The 12,962-nt window shown below is 49.4% G+C and overlaps 1 protein-coding gene across 1 annotated transcript in view; it reads left to right on the top strand.

Moving 5' to 3' along the window:
• Positions 1-8,923, top strand: part of LOC121869749 (probable E3 ubiquitin-protein ligase HERC1) — a gene marked incomplete in the record, with an annotated part of 301,592 nt that extends 292,669 nt beyond the window's left edge. Inside the window, 1 exon segment of the mRNA XM_042371322.1 lies at positions 8,741-8,923. Within this exon segment, the coding sequence (XP_042227256.1) occupies positions 8,741-8,796 (56 nt within the window).
• Between the last annotated feature and the right edge of the window lie 4,039 nt (positions 8,924-12,962).

Here is a 12,962-nt window from a genome sequence, read left to right as displayed (position 1 = left end):
TCACCAGAGATGTACTGACACTGTTCCCTGCTGACTCTGAGTAGCTGTAGTCACCAGAGATGTACTGACACTTCCCTGCTGACTCTGAGTAACTGTAGTAACCAGAGATGTACTGACACTGTTTCCTGCTGACTCTGAGTAACTGTAGTCACCAGAGATGTACTGACACTGTTTCCTGCTGACTCTGGTAGCTGTAGTACCAGAGATGTACTGACACTTCCCTGCTGACTCTGAGTAACTGTAGTAACCAGAGATGTACTGACACTGTTTCCTGCTGACTCTGAGTAACTGTAGTCACCAGAGATGTACTGACACTGTTTCCTGCTGACTCTGGGTAGCTGTAGTAACCAGAGATGTACTGACACTGTTTCCTACTGACTCTGAGTAACATTGGTGGTTTAACAAAATCCTTCATTAGAGAAAGGTTAAGGAACATACAGTGCACATACAGATTTATGTTTACAGTGGAGGTCACGTAGGTCATGTACGCTGAGGTGTGTGTGCATGTATGAGTATGTGTGTGTATGCATGAGTGTGTGTGTGTGCAAGCATGAGTGTAAGCAGAGAAACCAGATGTCAGATGAACAACGATGTTATAGAAAAATTCAAATGTGAGAAAGATTTAGGGGTAATGATAAGTAGGAATCTTAAGCCAAGTAAACAATGTGTATTTGCTCGAAACAAGGCTAATAAAGTACTTGGGTTCATACAAAGGAGTAAGAGGTGTGGCTACACCTTCACCGTGATAAGTGTGTCTTCACCCAGACTGTGTGAGGTGTGGCTACACCTTGACTGAGAGGTGTGGTTACACACTGACTGAGAGGTGTGGCCACACCCTGACTGTGAGAGGTGTGTCTACATCCAGACTGTGTGAGGTGGGACTACACCCTGACAGTGAGAGGTGTGTCTACACCCTGACTGTGAGAGGTGTGGGGATAGCTTGTGCCATAAATGTCATGGGCTATCCCTGGTGGAGGCTCACATTGCTTAAGAATAAGATGAATGAACAGGCTTTGTGTGAAATACAACTTGGCATAGCATTACTTTTGTTGTCCTTGTGGTGCCATGGTAGCGATCCCTTTTTACATGCAGAGGCTCTCTCTCTCTCTCTCTCTCTCTCTCTCTCTCTCTCTCTCTCTCTCTCTCTCTCTCTCTCTCTCTCTCTCTCTCTCCCTCTCTCTCTCTCTCTCTCTCTCTCTCTCTCTCTCTCTCTCTCTCTCTCTCTCTCTCTCTCTCTCTCTCTCTCTCTCTCTCTCTCTCTCTCTCTCTCTCTCTCTCTCTCTCTCTCTCTCTCTCTCTCTCTCTCTCTCTCTCTCTCTCTCTCTCTCTCTCTCTCTCTCTCTCTCTCTCTCTCTCTCTCTCTCTCTCTCTCTCTCTCTCTCTCTCTCTCTCTCTCTCTCTCTCTCTCTCTCTCTCTCTCTCTCTCTCTCTCTCTCTCTCTCTCTCTCTCTCTCTCTCTCTCTCTCTCTCTCTCTCTCTCTCTCTCTCTCTCTCTCTCTCTCTCTCTCTCTCTCTCTCTCTCTCTCTCTCTCTCTCTCTCTCTCTCTCTCTCTCTCTCTCTCTCTCTCTCTCTCTCTCTCTCTCCTCTCTCTCTCTCTCTCTCTCTCTCTCTCTCTCTCTCTCTCTCTCTCTCTCTCTCTCTCTCTCTCTCTCTCTCTCTCTCTCTCTCTCTCTCTCTCTCTCTCTCTCTCTCTCTCTCTCTCTCTCTCTCTCTCTCTCTCTCTCTCTCTCTCTCTCTCTCTCTCTCTCTCTCTCTCTCTCTCTCTCTCTCTCTCTCTCTCTCTCTCTCTCTCTCTCTCTCTCTCTCTCTCTCTCTCTCTCTCTCTCTCTCTCTCTCTCTCTCTCTCTCTCTCTCTCTCTCTCTCTCTCTCTCTCTCTCTCTCTCTCTCCTCTCTCCTCTCCTCTCTCTCTCTCTCTCCTCTCTCTCTCTCTCTCTCTCTCTCTCTCTCTCTCTCTCTCTCTCTCCTCTCTCTCTCTCTCTCTCTCTCTCTCTCTCTCTCTCTCTCTCTCTCTCTCTCTCTCTCTCTCTCTCTCTCCTCTCTCTCTCTCTCTCTCTCTCTCTCTCTCTCCTCTCTCTCTCTCTCTCTCTCTCTCTCTCTCTCTCTCTCTCTCTCTCTCTCTCTCTCTCTCTCTCTCTCTCTCTCCTCTCTCTCTCTCTCTCTCTCTCTCTCTCTCTCTCTCTCTCTCTCTCTCTCTCTCTCTCTCTCTCTCTCCTCTCTTCTCTCTCTCTTCTCCTCTCTCTCTCTCTCTCTCTCTCTCTCTCTCTCTCTCTCTCTCTCTCTCTCTCTCTCTCTCTCTCCTCTCTCTCTCTCTCTCTCTCTCTCTCTCTCTCTCTCTCTCTCTCTCTCTCTCTCTCTCTCTCTCTCTCTCTCTCTCTCTCTCTCTCTCTGTGTGTGTGTGACAAACAAAATCACAGATCCAAAAAAAACAAACCATACAACCTCTTATGGTCACAGCATGGAATGTCAGGACCCTTCTGGATACTGGCACAAATGAGCATCCTGAAAGAAGAACTGCCTGTGACAAAAGAGCTGACTAGGTACAACATCGACATAGCAGCATTAGTGAGTCCTGCCCCAGACGAGAGTTAACTCACAGAACGGGTCTGGCTATACCTTCTTCTGGAAGGTAAGCCCTGTGAGAGAAACTGCATTTATGGAGTTGGCTTTGCCATCCGCCAACTCATCCTACACATTCTAACTGAAATGCCTGTTGGGACCAAGAGGAGCAGCTTCGAGTCTCACTGAATCACTCACATCATGCCTTTTTCATCAGTGCATACGCCTCAACACTGGATGTAGAGGATGACATCAAGGAGGCATTTTATGCCCACTTAGACAGAGTGGTAACTTCTATCCCCAGAGAAGATAAGGTTGTGCTCCTTGGTGACTTCACTGCCAGAGTTGGCAGAGATGCTGACCAGGGAACCATAGGGAGAAATGGACTAGGCAAGTGTAATCCCAACAGCCTACTCCTCCTCGGCAAGTGTACTGCACACAACCTCACTATCACCAATACCTTGTTTAGGCAGGCCGACAAGTTCAAGGGTTTGTGGCAACACCCACGATCCAAACACTGGCATCTCATTGACTACATCATTGTCAGAGTAAGAGATCGCCGAGATGTCCTCATCACCCATGCCAGTGACTCAGACCACTGTGGCACTGATCATCGGCTCGTCAGAGCCAAGTTCTCACTTCACGTTGCCCCAAAATGTCGAAGGCAGCAAGCCTCTAGAAGAAGCTTTAACACTAAGCGTTTGGAGGACCCAGCGTAGCACAGGCTTAAAGAGCAGCTCTAACGGGGCTGATAAAACCTGACAACGAACAACCCAAATCCAGTGCCAAAATGATATTCTCAACACTGTCATTACAAAAACCTGCAGAGACCCTTGGCCAGATAGAAAGAATACAGTAAATCCTCGTTTAACGTCTTGGTGTTGTTCCTAAAAACCGCGACATTAACGGAAACAACGTTAACAGGATCAATTTTCCCGATAAGAAATAGACAAAATATGGGAGTTACTTTCCCCAGCCTCCCTTTGCCACATAAAATACATTACATATACAGAAATTCTATGGCATTTTTATAGAAAATAGTACATTGTATATTTATAAATATAGTAAATCATTTTGTATTGTACTCACTGATGGGCAGAGGTGGTGGAGTGGAGGGTAGTAGAGCGGATGACGGGAGGATGAGGGTGGCGAGTCACTGAGACCCGCAGGTGGCTCCTCTTCCCACTCTGATTGGGTTTCCTCCGTCACCTTTGCTACTCCTTACTTGTAGGCTGTTGTGAAGATGCTGTTTGCCTTCCGGAAACGAAAAAAAAGAATCCAGCGTTGACTGCTTAGTGCTCCTTCTTTTGTCCTTTGAGCTACGTTCTCTGTTGGGTCGTCATCAATGAAGATTTGCATACCTTTCGGATCATGTCAAAAGCTTCTGCCATCCCTTGTAGTTAGCATTCGTTGAGGTTCTTCTTCGTCGTCATCTTCAACTGGACTGTGTTCTGTTAACAGTTGCAGATCTGCTGGTGAGCTCTTCTGTATGATGCCAGGACGTCCTTAATATTCTCTGATTCCAGCTCATCAAAGCCTGCCTCTCTAGCCAAGCTGAGGATATCCTTATTCACTGCTGGGACCAAGTCCGTGAATCCTGTAAAACTGTTGAAGCACTGGCCACAGTTTACCCCACACACCGCTTCAGGCAACTTTCTGAACCTTTCCCATGCCTTGCCAATGTTGTCAATTGCATGAAGAATGTTGGCTGCTCTATATTCTTGGATCGTGGGTTTATTATCTCTGTCTGTAGCCTTGAGCAGCTGGGATAAGGGATACGGCATAATACACGCTTGAATGCGGCGATGATGCCTTGGTCCATAGGCTGCATCAGTGCTGTCGTGTTGGGAGGCAGGAATACAACCTTTACACTGTCATGCAAGTCATCAAGATTGGGAGGATGAGCTGGGGCATTGTCAACGATCAGAAGAATTTTGAAGTTAAGGTTCTCCTTGGCACAGTATTCCTTCAGTGCAGGGACAGCGTACACATTTAACCCCTGGCTAAATATGGCGCTGGTTATCCATGCCTTCTTGTTTGCCTTGTAAATGACAGGAAGGTGTTCCTTAGAGTAACCTTAATTGTAATGGGGTCTCTTCTAGCGTTAAATTGTCTGAAAACTTAGAGGAAACCATAAAAAAATTGAAAATTCTTGAAATTTAAGCCATTTTTTTAGTATAAGTTAATAAAGTAGGAAATTGTTTAGTAACATCTCAATTTTCATTCACATTTTCCTTGTATTATGATTTTCATTGATATGTATTGTCTACCAAAATAAAGAACAAAGCTTGTAGAACATCCTGGTATAAGGAAAAATAATATAACACAAAACTCATGGAATAATTAAAGGGCTGTACGGCGACCTCCTGTCGCTGTAATGGCCAGAGCGACACTGGCTTCATGCTGGCTGCTACACATGATGACCAAGACCGTCTCAGGGAAGGTGATAAGGCCCACACAAAGAAAACAACGTCTGTCAAATGCCTTCCAAAGATCAGTCAGTTTCACCAAATAATTTTTGGGTTATTTTAAAATATAGCCCATTGGACTCCACATTGGCGCTAAGTAGCCTGAGCATAATTTTTTGTTTTATGTTCAACGCCACAATGGCGTCGTGTGAGACTGAGAGGGTTAACATAGGCTTCAGCTTGAAGTCGCCAGCAGTGTTCAAGCAAGCATCAGTGTCAAGTGGTCTTTTGCCGCTTTAAAACCTGGTGCTCTTTTTCTCTCCTTGGAGATATAGGTCTCCAGGCATCCCCTTCCAAAAGAGACCAGTCTCATCCGCATTGAAGACTTGCTTCGATGAGTAGCTTCCTTCCTGGATAATCTTGTTGAATTCTGGCGGGAATGTCTCGGCAGCAATGGTATCTGAACTGGCAGCTTCACCAGTCATCTTAATATTGTAGAAGTTATAACGATGCTTAAAACATTGAAACCATCCTCTGCTGGCCGTTAAGGTCCCATCTTTCGATCCTTCACCCTCTTCTGCCTTTAAGTCATCAAACAAGGATTTTGCTTTATGCTGGATAGCCATAAGGCCTGCAGGGGCATTGCGTCAAAGCAATCTTTCCTTCTTTTCAATCACGGAACTTCGAGCACGACTTGTCTTTGTTGCATTCAGGGAAGTACCACTTCCAGCACTATCCTTAATCTTATCCATGCTGGTCCGGATAGTACGCACCGTTGTGGGGGTTAGGCCTAGATCAGCAGCAATGTCCACCTCATGTTCACCTTTCTTAAAATGGTTTAAAACCTCAATTTTTGTAGCAAGGCTAATGTTCTTACGTTGATTCTTCACAACACTAGCATCAGTAGCACTTGATGGGCGCTTGGAAGCCATTTTGAAGGGTTAGAATACAGTATTAAGAGCAAAAACACTTAAACACCCATGAATGCTGTGGAAGCCTAACAAAGACTGGTGACGCTTTGGGGACGCTATGACACTCAGCGAATGAGAGCGTAGCGTGCCAAGATGAGAGAGGGTGATGAGCCGTACAAAGTAGTCCGTGTCGGCTTTATACTGAATCAGCGATACGTTATCCGAATCATGGGTATCTAAAGAATAGCGACGTTATAACAAAACAACTTTATCGTGGGTAATGTTAAACAAGGACTTACTGTACACCAGGACTAGTTTGAATGAAAATGACCCGGAAATTGATGTACAGTACTCATCAATGATAAACGTGCCTCTAACTATTGGCAGAACAACCCTCAGTCTCGGACTAAAGCTGATACTTTTTACAAGAAGAAAGCTTAGGCCCAGCAGGAATTTCACAATCTAAAGAATGACTGGTTTAAATATAAAGCATGTGAAGCACAAAAATTTGCAGATCAGCACCAGATGTGCAATTTTGTCAATTCCATTAAAACAATTTATGGGCCAATCATCTGTAGCACAGGCCCCCTCTCATCTAACAGTAACTCTCTAATGAAAAACGATGAAGGCTTCCTTCAGTGCTGGAAAGAGCACTACCATTCACTGCTCAACCGAAACACTGATGTGGATGTCCTGACTACCCAGCAGGTCCCTCAGCATCCAGAGTTGACCCACCCCAGCTATCAACCATCAATGAATGAGGTAACTACCGCCATCAAACAGGAAAAATAACAAAGCCTCAGGGCCTGATGGAATCACAGCCAAGGAGTATAAAGCAGGACCTCTGCTTACCAGCCCTCTCCATTCTCTCCTGGAGAAAATATGGGAAAAGGCAGAAATCCCCCAAGCTCTTAATGACGCCTCCATTGTCAATATATATATGAACAATGGAGACCGGTCAGACTGTGGCAACATCCGTGGGATCTCGCTGCTGTCCGTAGCTGGCAAGATTATCGCCCGAGTCCTCCTAAACAGACTTCTTCCTAAGGCCGAAACTTCCTCCCAGAATCTCAATGTGGCTTTAGACCATCATGTGGCACCACTGACATGATCTTTACTGCCCGCCAGATACAGTAGAAGTACAGAGAACAGTTTCGTGACCTGTACATGGCTTTCATCAACCTAACCGAGGCCTTCAACTCGCTCAACAGGGAAGCCCTATGGTGGACTGTCAGCCATTTTGGCTGCCTACCAAAATTCATCGTCATTGTGAGGCAACTCCACGATAGCATGAACTGCAGTGTCCTGCACAACAGCATCCAGTCTGAGTTCTTCCCTATCCAAATGGGGGTTAAACAAGGGTGTGTACTGGCACCAACTCTCTTTTCCATTTTCTTGGCTGCCTTCCTTACTCGTGCCAGTGTCAATTTAGCCGGCAGGGTGGACATCGAGTACCGAATGAAGGGACTTTTCAACATAAGACGACTCCAGGCAGGATCAAAGGTGTCGGCAGCTTCCATTACTGAGCTTCAGTATGTAGGTGACCTCACCCTTGTTGCTCACACTGAATGCAACCTATAGGAGATCCTGAACACCTACGGAGATGCGTATGCACACTTCTGCCCTTGAGGTGAATGTACGTAAGACTCAGATTCTTTCAAGCTGCCCCTGGTTCAGACACACCTCCACCATCCATCCAGCTTAACGGTACTACACTCTCTGATGTTACCCACTTACCGTATCTCGGTTCCCACCTGTCCACCACCTCTGACTTCGATGAAGAGATTCAGCATCTGATCAGATGTGCATCTCAAGCCTTTGGCAGATTCCTTACCCATGCTGCTTCAGCTGTAGGGAGCTGAAATTGTCTGCAAAGTTGCACGTGTATCGAGCAGTGGTCCTCCACCTGCTATATGGCAGCGAGACATGGGTCACCTACAGGAGGCACTTCAAGGCACTTGAAAACTTTCACCAATGTAGTCTACCTTCAATTCTCCGAGTTTGCTGGGAAGACGAGAACAAATGCCAGTATTCTCGCCGACACCAACTGTAGGAGCATCGGGCCATCATTATCCATAAACAAGTACGCATGGATGACAGTAAACTGTCAAAGCAGCTACTTTAAAGTCATCTGACGAATAATAAATGTTGTTATATATGTGTATGTTTATATGCTGCCTTTATTGATTATATATACATTATATATTATGTTACTTCTTACCAAAGAATGTGTTTAGACCTGTGCAATCAGGAATGTGTTGGGCAATGGTACGACAACAATAACAATAAACCACTTGAGTAAGAGTCAGCATGTGGCTTCTCATTCTCCCATTAAATCATGTAAGATACTACAAACGTAACACTGGCGGGCAACTGAAAAGGTATAAGGATAGTCTTAAGACAAACTTAAAAAAGTGCCAAATCGATCCCCTCACCTGAGAGACGATTACTCCACACCGTAACGCTTGGAGGAGCACCACACAAGAAGGTGTCAATACTTTAGAGTTAGTCCGTCTGCTTAATGAGACAGACAAGCAGACAAGCTCACTAGATGTAGCCCCTCCCCACATGTGCAGCATCTGTGGGCGACGCTGCCGGTACCATATTTGCCTCTTTAGTCACCTTAGAGCTCACAAACCTAGGTGACGTCCTTAATAATTCATTCCATTGTATCATAGCTGGAGGATCATCATACCTGATTCCGAGTGACAGCAAAGTAGTACTAGTAGTGTGTGTGTGTGCGCGCACACACACACACACACACACACACACACACACACACTTACATGTGTATCATAATGAGGTGAATAAAGGCTTATGATAACTTTAATGGTAATTTATTAACTTTGTTTTTATTTCACAGGAAGAGGATTAGACAGCAGAGACACTGAAAGCTCACGGCAACACCAACACTCGTAGTGAAGGTCGTTTTAGATATGGTCGCACAGTTTTTGAAGATCGGCACCGTGGCTCTGATGACACTATAGGTACCTTACCGAATGAGATAGACCAGTGGTTGTGTAGTTCTCTGGGGTTGGACGTAATACACAGGACTTCTCTCACTACTGCAAGGACCAGGAGTGGAGGACACTGATAGAGGTTGGTGAGACAACTGCTCAGTAATCAGTGATGTATTAAAGCTAATCACTTGTTATTTGCAGCAACTAGGTTTCAAAGAATTGTACGAATAGGAAAAGCCATGAATAGCAACATAAGCTACCATAATGTACTGCTGTAGAAAACTTAGTCACCCATACAAGAGTATGAATGAAGTTTTGAACTCGGTGAAATGTACTCCAGTATACAGTAGGATAACTACGGTTACTGAAGTAATAAAGGTAGATCATCAGGAACACTGTTGGAAGAAGGTGATAGTTGTTGTGGTTGATGGAGAGTAGAATGTGGTGGAGAGTAGGGTGGTGGAGAGTAGGGTGGTGGAGAGTAGGGTGGTGGAGAGTAGGGTGTTGGAGAATGGGGTAGGTGGAGAATAGGGGTGGTGGAGGTGTGTTGTGGAGAGTAGAGTGGTGGAGAGTAGGGTGGTGGAGGTAGGGGTGGTGGAGAGTAGGGGTGGTGGAGTGGGGTGGTGGAGAGTGGGGTGGTGGAGAGTAGGGGTGTGGTGTGGGGTGGGGTGGAGGTAGAGATTGGTGGAGGGTGTGTGTTGTGGAGAGTAGAGGTGGTGGAGGTGGGGTGGTGGGAGGTAGGGTGGTGGAGGAGAGATTGAGGTGGAGGTGGGGTGTTGGGAGGAGGGTGGTGGAGGTGAGTTGGTGGAGTGGGGTGGTGGAGAGTGGAGTTGATGGAGGTGTGTTGTGGAGAGTGGGGTGGTGAAGAGTGGGGTGGTGGAGGTGGGTGTTGGGAATGGGGTGGGGTGGGAGAATAGGGGTGGTGGAGGGTGTGTTGTGGAGAGTGAGATGGTGGAGGTGTGTTGTGGAGTAGAGTTGGTGGAGGGTGTGTTGTGGAGTGGGGTGGTGAAGGGGTGTGTTGTGGAGAGGAGGGTGGTGGAGAGTAGGGTGGTGGAGAGTGGGGTGGGGTGGAGGTAGGGTGGTGAGATTGGTGGAGGTGGGGTGATGGAGGTAAGTTGGTGGAGGTGGTGGTGGAGGTGGGGATTGATTGGAGGTGGGTGGTGGAGTGGGGTGGGTGGAGGTGGGATTGAGTGGAGTGGGAGTTGATTGGAGTGGAGTTGGTGGAGGTGTGTTGGTGGAGTAGAGTTGGTGAGTAGAGTTGGTGGAGTGGGGTGGTGGAGGTGTGGTGTGGAGTGGGGTGGTGGAGGTGTGTGTTGTGGAGTGGGGTGGGGTGGAGAGGTGTGTTGTGGAGAGGGAGGGTGGTGGAGTGGGGTGGTGGAGGTGGGGTGGTGGAGTGGGGTGGGGTGGAGTGAGGTTGGTGGAGGTAGAGGTGGTGGAGGTAGGTTGGTGGAAGTGAGGTGTTGTGGAGGTGGGGTGGTGGAGTGGGGTGGAGGTGGGGTGGTGGGAAGAGATGGTGTTGTGGAGGTGTGTTGTGGGAGGAGGTGGGTGGAGGTGAAGTGGATGGAGGTAGGGATGGGGGTGTGGGAGGTAAGTTGTGGAGGATGGTGGAGGTGGGGATGATTGGAGTGGGGTGGAGTGGGTTGTGGAGGTAGAGTTGGTGGAGGAAGTTGGTGGAGGAGTGGGGTGGTGGAGTGAGTTGGTGGAGGTAGGTGAGTGGAGTGGGGGTGTGGGGGTGGGGTGGGTGGAGAATGGGGTGGTGGAGTGGGGTTGGTGGTGGAGTGGGGTGGTTGGAGAGTTGATGGAGAATAGGGTGGTGGAGGTAGAGATTGGTGGAGGTGGGGTGGTGGAGGTGGTGTTGTGGAGGTAGGGTGAGGTGAAAGGTGAGATTGGAGGTAGAGGTGTGGTGGAGGTAAGTTGGTGTGGAGGTGGGGTTGATGGAGTGGAAGTTGGTGGAGGTGAAGTTGGTGGAGGTAGAGTTGTTGGAGGTAGGGGTGGGTGGAGTGGTGTTGTGGAGTAGAGTGGTGGAGGTAGGTGGTGGGAAGTGGGGTGGTGAGAAGGAGTGGTGTGTGGAGAGGTGTGTTGTGGAGAGTAGGGTGGTGTGAGAGTAGGGTGGGGATGAAGTAGAGATGGTGGAGGAAGTGGGGTGTGGGAGGATGTAGAGATTGGTGGAGAGTAGGGGTGGTGGAGAGTGAGGGTGGTGGGAGAGTAGAGGTGGTGGAGAGTAGGGTGGTGGAGAGTGGGGTGGTGGAGGTGTGTTGTGGAGAGTGGGGTGGTGAGAAGAGTGGGGTGTGGAGGTAGGGGTGGTGGAAGTGGGGTGGTGGAGGGTGGTGGAGAGTGGGGTGGTGAAGGAGTGGGGTGTGGAGGGTAGGGGTGGTGGAGAGTAGGGTGGTGGAGAGTAGGGTGGTGAAGAGTAGAGATTGGTGGAAGTGGGGTGTGGTGGAAGAGTAGGGTGGTGGAAGTAGGGTGGTGGAGAGGTGTGTTGTGGAAGTGGGGTGGTGGAGAGTAGGGTGGTGGAGAGTGAGGTTGGTGGAGAGTAGAGTGGTGGAGGTGTGTGTTGTGGAGAGTGGGGTCGGTGGAAGAGTAGGGTGAGGTGGAGAGAGTGGGGTGGTGGAGAAGTGGGGTGGTGGAGAGAGGTGTGTTGTGGAGAGTGGGGTGGAGTGAGAGTGGGTGTGGGGTGTGGAGTGGGGTGGTGGAGGTGTGTTTGTGGAGAGTAGGGTGGTGGAGAAGTAGGGTGGTGGAGAGTAGGGTGGTGGAGAGTAGGGGTGGTGGAAGGTGTGTTGTGGAGAGTAGGGTGAGGTGGAGAGTAGGGTGGTGGAGAGTAGGGTGGTGGAGAGGTGTGTGTTGTGGAGAGTAGGGGTGGGGGAGAGTAGGGTGGTGGAGAGTAGGGGTGGGGGGAGAGTAGGGTGGTGGGGAGAGGTGTGTTGTGGAGAGTAGGGTGGGGGGGAGAGTAGGGGTGGTGGAGGAAGTGGGTGGGGAGAGTGGGGTGGTGGAAGGTGTGTGGAAGTGGGTGGTGGAGGGTGGTGGAGAGTAGGGTGGGGAAGAGTAGGGTGGTGGAGAGGTGTGGTGTGGAGATGGTGGAAGGTGTGTTGTGGAAGTAGGGGTGGTGGAAGGTGTGTTGTGGAGAGTAGGGTGGTGGAGAGTAGGGTGGTGGGAGAAATGGGGTGGTGGAGAGTGGGGTGGTGGAGAGGTGTGTTGTGGAAGTGGGGTGTGGAGAGGTGTGTTGTGGAGAGTGGGGTGGGGAGAGAGTGGGGTGTGGAAGTGGGGTGGGGAGAGTGGGGTGTGGAGAGTAGGGTGGAGATGGGGTGGAAGGTGTGTGGGTAGAAGATGGTGGAAGGTGTGTTGGAAGTAGGGTGGTGGAGGTGTGTTGTGGAGAGTAGGGTGGTAGAAGTAGAGATTGGTGGGGAGAGTAGGGTGGGGGGGGAGAGTAGGGTGGAGTGGAGAGTGAGAGATTGGTGGAGAGGTGTGTTGTGGAGAATGGGTGGTGGAGAGGTGTGTTGTGGAGGGGGGTGGGGGGGAGAGTGGGGTGGTGGAGAGTAGGGTGGTGGAGAGTGGGGTGGTGGAGAGTGGGGTGGGTGGAGGGTGTGTGGAGAGTAGGGTGGTGGAGAGGTGTGTTGTGAGAGTAGGTGGGGAGAGTAGGTGATGGTGAGTGGTAGGAGGTGTAGTGAGAGTAGGTGAGAAGTAAGGTGGTGAAGAGATAGATATAGGTGGAGAGTAGGGTGGTGGAGAGGTGTGAGGAGAGAAAGGGTGGGGAGAGTAGGGTGGTGGAGAGTAGGGTGGTGGAGAGAGGGTGGTAAGAGTAGGGTGGTGGAGAGTAGGGTGGGGAGAGTAGGGTGGGGGAGAGGTGTGTTGTGGAGAGTAGGTGGTGGAGAGTTAGGGTGGTGAGAGAAGTGGGGGGAGAGTAGGGTGGTGAAGAGGTGTGTTGTGGAGAGTAGGGTGGAGAGAGGGGTGGGGGGTGAGGTGTGTTGTGGGAGAGAGGGTGGTGGAGAGTAGGGTGGTGGAGAGAGGGTGGGGGAGAGTAGGGTGGTGGAGAGGTGTGTTGTGGAGAGTAGGGTGGTGAATAGGTGGGGAGAGTAGGTGGGGGGGAGAGAGTGGGTAGGGGAGAGGTGTGTTGGAGAGTAGGGTGGT

Source organism: Homarus americanus, unplaced genomic scaffold (genome assembly GCF_018991925.1).
Source record: "Homarus americanus isolate GMGI-L3 unplaced genomic scaffold, GMGI_Hamer_2.0 scaffold23578, whole genome shotgun sequence".
Taxonomy (NCBI): domain Eukaryota; kingdom Metazoa; phylum Arthropoda; class Malacostraca; order Decapoda; family Nephropidae; genus Homarus; species Homarus americanus.
The sequence above is the reverse complement of the archived record's forward strand: the minus strand, read 5'-3'. Positions and strand labels throughout refer to the sequence as shown.